Here is a 7500-nt window from a genome sequence, read left to right on the forward strand (position 1 = left end):
CACACACACCACAAGTATCGATGTCAGAGGATAACTTGCAAGGAGTTGGTTTTCCCTTGCACTATGTAGGTCCCCGGGGGCTCACTCACATCCTCAGACTTGGTAGCAGGTTACTTTTCCCGCCAAACCGTCTGCCTGACCCAGATTTCATGTTCTCTCCAATCCACATTTCATTACAACCTTCAGGTGATCTTACATGGCCTTCTTCCTCCTACCGCCGTCTGGCCCTATAGATAGCAAGAATGTCCACCCCAGTCTGCTTTGGAGAAGACCGTGGGAGTAGTGGGAATAGAATCTGGATGGCATCCTGGTCTCAGGATCCAGATTCAGAGCCAGAGTTTGAGCATTCCCTTCTCTGGCTTGGGATTTCAAGTTATGCCTTTTTCCTACAGGAATAAGACAAGTCCTTAACCTGCAGGGCTTGCAGGTCCATCTCTGAGAGCATTTGGTGCCATGAGTGGAGTCATTTATTTGTGTTTTGACAAACCAGACTCAGAGTTAGGCAATCCCTAGTGACTCTTGTATTCTGCTCTGAAATCCATTCTGAAGTGTGCTTTTGAGTTTAAGTGATTATTTTTTACACAGACCACATCAAATTCTGGCCACAAGGGGGCGTCATTTTCCCATTTTAAAAAAAAGTTGTAAAACAATAAACACTATAATGCTTTGCCTTGTTTTTACTTTAAGAATAGAACCACGACTTGGCTTGGCTTTGTATGGTGTAGGGATTGAACCCAGGACCCACTGTGTGCTAGCTAAGAATTGTCCCTTGGAGGTACACCCCCTGTCCCATCTCCCACTTATTTGTTTGTTTTGGGCAAGTACTTATAATCACTAGAAGGAGTTTTGCAAATGAGGTGTAGTGCAAGAGTGAGGGCTGCAAAAGTCAGTGGCAGTCTGGGAGTGCCACACAGCAGGGCAGCTAGTCTGAGCGCGCTATACAACTCCCCTGAATCTGAAACAAAGGCCAGAGTCTTCAAATGTTGATATCACAACTTGGATGGCATTGGGTCATAACTTGACACTGTTGGATCCCAATAGGTTTACCCATAGGTCAACCTCTCTTCTTCTCACAAGCAGAGGTGAATTGTGATGTTCTGCACCCCACCCCCAACCTTAGGGCAAGTGTGACTTGTCCTCAGACACACTTCCTTTTCAAACCTTACATCACTTTCAAATCTACCTTCAAGTTTGAGCTCATTGCTGTTCCTCTCTCCACATATTTGAAGTTACTCTGACCCAGTGCGGGGCTCTAAACTAAGCTGCTCTTAAAGCAATGGGACAGCCAATTGAACTAAATCTGATGGGATTATAAAGGAAGACCGGAGGGTGCTTTTGGTTTTAAGTGACAGGTTTCCCATTTGTTTTGGAAGGTGTTTAGCCTTAGAGGAACTGCAGTAGAAAATACTCTGCCTCTGATTGGAAAAAAAAAATAGTGTCTACAAGTTATAGGAAGGGAAATGGTAGCACCTTCTCAAGTTAATTTTCATTCCCAAGGAAGTAAAAATCAACCACATGGAATGATTTAAAAGTGTAAAGCCTGAAACGGGTGACCACGGTACTTTTAAACAGGCCAATTTATGTATTTCATAAAAACGGTGGCTTTTCCACACGTTAAATTAAGCCTAAGTCCTCATAATCTGAACACGCCATTAATTTTGTATTTCCAGTAGACACTGAAAACTTGTTGACCTTAGACTGAGAGACGGTCAGTAATTGAAATTGTTGACAAGTAAGTGCCCCATCTCATGATGGAGGCTGTGAAATTAAGCAATCTATGCACTGTGTGATAGGAAAGAGCCTTGGTACTGTTAACTGGGGTTAAAGAGCAACACACACAATGCCTCGAGAATATGACCTACTGGCCAGGACACTTTCTGCTCTCACAGGCTGCAGTTTGCCTCCCAGCATCCACACTGCAGAGTTCAAAACTACCTATAACTCTAGCTTCAGTGGATCAGATTCCCTCTGCTGGCTCCGTAGGGGGCCTGCACACATGGGTGTGTGCACATATATAGACATGCATACATAAAGCCAAAGTAAATCTAACACTTTTAAAATTTACATTTGGGCTGAGTGTGAGTCTTTGGTGATGGAGTACTTGTTTAGCCCATAAAAAAACCTGGTTTTGCCACACAGGACCATAGTACAACAGCCAAATACTGTCTTGTCCTCGGAGCCAAATCTCATGAAGAAAATGGGCAACCAAAGCTAGTATTTACTGAAGACTCACAGTATGTCAGGTTGTGCTAAGCACAATACACATAATATCCCCACTATTCCTTGTTACTGATGAGGAAATTAAAACCCTGAGAGAAAGTAAGAGATGTGGACAAGGTTTCATTGCTAGGAAATAACAAGACAGTGACTTGAACTCTGGTTGTCATTAGACAAACACAAAATCCAGTGGTTTTGAACAAAAATAATTTGAACCCAAGAATTCGAATGTTTAGTAGTGCTGTTTTTATTGGCGTGAGTTATTCTTCAAGTTAGTAAATTGCCTTAGTTACATTTGTATTGCTGTTAAGAGACATCATGACTAAGGAAACTAACAAAAGAAAATGTTTCACTGGGTGCTTGCTTATACTTTTAGAGTCCACGGCCATTATGCCTTGGAGCATGGCAGCAGGCAGGCATGTTACTGGAGCAGTAGCTAAAAGCTGACATCTAATTAGCAAGCTGGAGGCAGAGAGAGCAACTTGGCCCCCCAATGTGGGATCTTGAAACCTCAAAGCCTCTGCTCAGTGACACACCTCCTCCAACAAAGCCACACCTCCTAATCCTTCCCAAATAGTTCTACCAACTAGAGATCAAGCATTCAAACATATGAGTCTATGGGGCCATTCTTATTCAAACCATCACAGTAGGCTTGTAGAGTTGAACACAGATTTGTATGTCTAAGTTCTGGGGTGTGTGTGTGTGTGTGTGTGTGTGTGTGTGTGTGTGTGCGCGCGCATGCGCGTGCGCGCGTGTTTATGCATGTGTGTGCACATGTTGGGATTTTTTTATGTATAATTTTATGATCATAGCTGCCAACATTCATAAAGTTAGGGGATTGTTTACAAAAGGTTTTTCCTTGCTATCTGTCGTGGAACTTTGGATATAATATGAATGATTATTTTATTGTCTGAATATCAGGTTTGGTATGAAAACTTGAAAAACCCTGCACACCCTCTGAACTCCCACTCAAACTCTATTTCAGCAACACATAACATGAATTGTCACTGCAAAAGTGGCCCCTTCTGAAGGAAAGCTGTTCCTTTTGAGCATGCAACATATCGATTTAATGGTTTCGGAGTGATGTTTTAGATACTCTGCTAAAAAGCATAGACGCAGATAGAGTGTTGGTGTGCTAGTAAAGACGGCACATATACTCAGGAGTGTGCGCAAAGTGTCCCTGTGTTCTGTGAGAAACAAGTACAGGTAGAGATGTGAAAACTGAGTTAATGATAAAGCCACTTCTTTTGGTGTTAAGTGAAATATGTGTCTTAGTCACTGTGAAGAGATACAATGACCAAGGCAGTTCCTACAAACCCAAAGCATTAAACTGGAGGTGTGCTTACAGTTTCAGAAGTTTGGTCCCATATCATCATGGAAGGCAGCATGGCAGCAGGCATGGTGCTGGAGAAGTAGTGAAAGCTATATCCTGATCTCTCTCTCTCTCTCTCTCTCTCTCTCTCTCTCTCTCTCTCTCTCACACACACACACACACACACACACACACACACACACACACGCATGCACAGAGGGGTGGGGTGGGGGGAGGTACACAGAGTTAGACAGACTGGGCTGAACATGGTGAATCTTAAAGCCCACCCCCTAGTGACGCACTTCCTCCAACAAGGCCACACCTCCTAATCCTGTCAAAGAGCTCTACACCCTGGTGATTAAGCATTCAAATATATGGGAGTGGGAGCATTCACCGTCCCGTGACGCCCTGATTTTAGAAACTCTGATAATCTGGTTCCATCCAATGAGACTCCGTATCCTAATCATTTTAGAATCAAAAGTGAACTGCTCTCTGGCGGTCCACTCCCCAGGAAGCTGTCTACCTTTCCATGGTGGGGAATGGTTCCTTCTCAGTGGGAAGGCTCTAAGTGTGCTGTCAGTCCCCTGCCTTTCCTTCCTCTGTAACTCTCACGTCTATTCCTTCAACACCTTTGCCTTTAGCAGACACTCAGACCCGGACCACTTATGGTCCTGTCCTGATGTGGCTTCAAGCCCCCTCTGTCATCTCTGTAGGGTTCTTGTAATCACCCACTGACTGGTCTCCCTGCTTCCCCAGACCACCATGACATAAAGGCCAGGTGGGTTGGGTATGTTGCACACCAAGTCAAGACTTTACTTGGATTCTCCCCGTCTTCCAGGACAAGGTGACATTCGGAGGGTGCAAATTTGACCATTCTTATGTTTTAAGGCATCTCCTTTTCTTCTTTATCTTTCTTCCTTTCTTTCTGCCATAATGACCTCTTCACCACTCCTGTGTCCCATGTTGGTTTCCTGTTCCGTCCCTTCTCTATTACCCCATGTTGCCTCCTGCTGTGATAGTCTACATCCCAGAAGCCCCTGCTGTGTTTCATTGTGCGTTTCCCATTGTGCCAGCTCCCTCTTCCTGTGTCCTTTTGTGCTGAAGTGCAAGTTCCACTTCCTTTGTTTCATTTGCTGCAAATATCCACAACATTTGCTGGCACATGGTGATTTGGTTAAGTGTTGAGTTAGGAGGTTTGAGTACAGTTAAAGTCCCATAAAACCATCACCCAACTGTAGTGATGGCGTTTGTAATCCCAGTTCTTCAGAGGTGAAGATGGGCTCTCTGGACAGTTACCCAAGCCTAATCCACGTCCCTCCCAGCGAGAGACTCCGCCTAAAAATTAAACAGAGCGAACTGCGTTGAATAAAGACACCTGAGGTTTTCCTCCGGCCTCCACAGGCATGTGCACACATGTGTGTACTTGCACACACATGAACATGGCATACACATCTGTGCGTGCACACACATACACACACACACATACACCTGAACACACGTGGAGTGTGGAGGAGATGGGGAAAAGCAAGAGCGAGTGAGAGAGCAGGAGACACTCAGAGAGAAATGTTCAGGCAATGTAAATAGACTTTTAACAGGAAGAGGAAAGCAGCCGTGTTTCTTAGCTCCGGTTACAGATGTGAACCATCTTCAGTACAGCAAACAGCACAAGAACGAAGGCACTGGGTCCTTGTTTCCCTGTAAGGCAGGAAGAATAGAGGGAACAGCAATGTGCATTCTCCCTCCTCGACTGTTTAAAAGCCAGTGACATCGTTGGCTACGTAAAGCCGTGTGTGGAAATCCTCAAGCCAACCCAAGAAAGTAGGTGCTGCGTTGTCTGACATTCCGTGTGGTGACTTAGCATGCTCTGTAACCAGCGGCTATATAGTTAGATAGCTACTGTTGAGTAACTACTCAGTTAATACTTTTTATCTCAGTCCTGGGCACAGGCATGTACATGTGCATAGACACACACGTAGGCAAAACACCTATATGCATACAAAGTAACTCCATTCTCTAAAAACTCGGGGCAGTTGGTTTAGTTTATTTTTGTCTTTTCACGTGGGGTCCACGGTCCTGACTGTGCGGGTAGATTGGAATTGGTTCTCTTCTCTTTAAGGTGTGGGTGAATTCTGTCACTGAGGTGACCAGAGGGGACCTGTGTGCAGAAGATGGGGATTCTTCCCCCCAGGACTTGGTCTACTGGGTTACTCCTCCCAGCAACGGGCATCTGGCTCTCAGGTCCATTCCTGGCAGAAGCATCCAGAACTTCACTCAGGCTCAAATTGACGAGGGTCAGCTCGTGTTTGTGCACTCTGGTAAGTCTCAGAGCAAAGCGGCGTCAAGTACATGTGTTCTGAGCAGCGAGTGATGTGGCCGTCAGACCTAAGAGTTGCTGACTGAAAACCACGGAATGTAGGAACTTCCCAAGGCCTGTGTATTCTTAAAGCAACATGTTTAGGAGAGCTAATAAAAGCATGAGAGCCTGTCTGAGCCTCCCCGGAGGCTTGCTCAGAAGGGCACATAAGGTCAGACCTTCCACGAGAGCCCATTCCTCCCACTCACTGTCATACCATCTCTCTGTGACTCTCTGCTCTGCCTATGACAATAGTTGGGCCTGTTTGTTTTCTCCCTTCCCTGTGACAGTGCAAGCCTTCTAAGGAAGGACAGAGTCTCTGATGTCCTCAGCCCCTCAGGAAGGGCAGAGTCTCTGGTGTCCTCAGCCCCTCAGGAAGGACAGAGTCTCTGGTGTCCTCAGCCCCTCAGGAAGGACAGAGTCTCTGGTGTCCTCAGCCCCTCAGGAAGGACAGAGTCTCTGGTGTCCTCAGCCCCTCAGGAAGGGCAGAGTCTCTGGTATCCTCAGCCCCTCAAACACTGACTGGAACACAGTTGATGCTTAGTAAATAAAAGTTTTTTGAGCAAATGAAGTATTTTTTTACTTCAAAACACCAACTAGGTACCAGGTAGTAACATTCTAGATGTTGACGATGGATTAGTGGAAAAGCAGTTTTTGTACAAAGATTATATCCATGAATGAATGAATGTATGTATGTAACCGTGTTCATGAGAGACCCTGATGTTGGTTGGAAGGCTCTTTCTGCTTCCTGCTACTCATTGATGAATCAATACTGACAACATTTGCTAGAAATCTGCTGAAATGGTGGCCCAGGAACTCTGCCAGGGTGGCCTGACTGTGTTACAAGACTGGCCTTGTCAGTGGACCAGGGTGGGCAGCAGCCAGAAGAAGGCATGGGGAAGGAGTGCAACTCAGGAACGCATGACCTAAAAGCTCATTTGATCTTTCTCCCAGTTGGCTTAAACTGTCTTACTTGAGACTACAATAAAGAAAAGAAAGGTAGGACACCTTCTAAAGTCAGATACCCTGATTATCCATAATACACTTAGCACAAGGCTCCCCAAAGAATCTGAAAAGTTAAACATATGGATGCTCGTGTGGTGGTCACAGACTGGAGCCCAGGCCCCAGGGCTTAGATTTCTTTCGGCACTCTCCCAAATCCCTTCCATTCCTCAGGAGGTGCACTACACGGATTATGTCATTTCACAGGCACTCCTCAGGCCTCAGAGCCATACACAGTCATGACCCCATTTTTGAGATGAGAAAACTTACGACATAGAAAGATGCAACCTGGCCTGACCCTTGGTCTTTCTCCACTGAGGGGCGTGGCAGGTGGGAGGACCTGGGTTCTTATTAGCGGTGCAGAATAGAAGCAACAGCTAGCTCTCCAGGTCAGGTCGATTGTCTCGTCAGCCACCAGGTCAATATCTGCTTTTAGCAGATAGAGAAAATAACATTTAAGCAAGAAGGGAAGAAAGGTAGAGGCCAGGGTAACATGAGGACTAATCCATTATATTTCCCAAGTGGACACTGAGACCAGCTGATAACTCTCAGAGCAACTGGAGGCCAGCTGCAGACGACTGTTGCTGAAACCAGCTACATCTGCCCATCACCCACC

At 45.7% G+C, this 7500-nt stretch overlaps 1 protein-coding gene across 3 annotated transcripts in view; it reads left to right on the plus strand.

Annotated features, from left to right (window-relative positions):
• Nucleotides 1–7500, plus strand: part of Cspg4b (chondroitin sulfate proteoglycan 4B) — an 84235-nt gene that overhangs the window by 48761 nt on the left and 27974 nt on the right. For all 3 annotated transcript variants that reach the window (XM_087618155.1, XM_087618160.1, NM_001134510.2), the window contains one exon: nt 5646–5844. In XM_087618155.1, the coding sequence (XP_087474281.1) occupies nt 5646–5844 (199 nt within the window). The remainder of the gene's footprint in view (nt 1–5645; nt 5845–7500) is intronic.

Source organism: Rattus norvegicus, chromosome 2 (assembly GCF_021556685.1).
Source record: "Rattus norvegicus strain SHRSP/BbbUtx chromosome 2, alternate assembly SHRSP_T2T, whole genome shotgun sequence".
Classification (NCBI taxonomy): domain Eukaryota; kingdom Metazoa; phylum Chordata; class Mammalia; order Rodentia; family Muridae; genus Rattus; species Rattus norvegicus.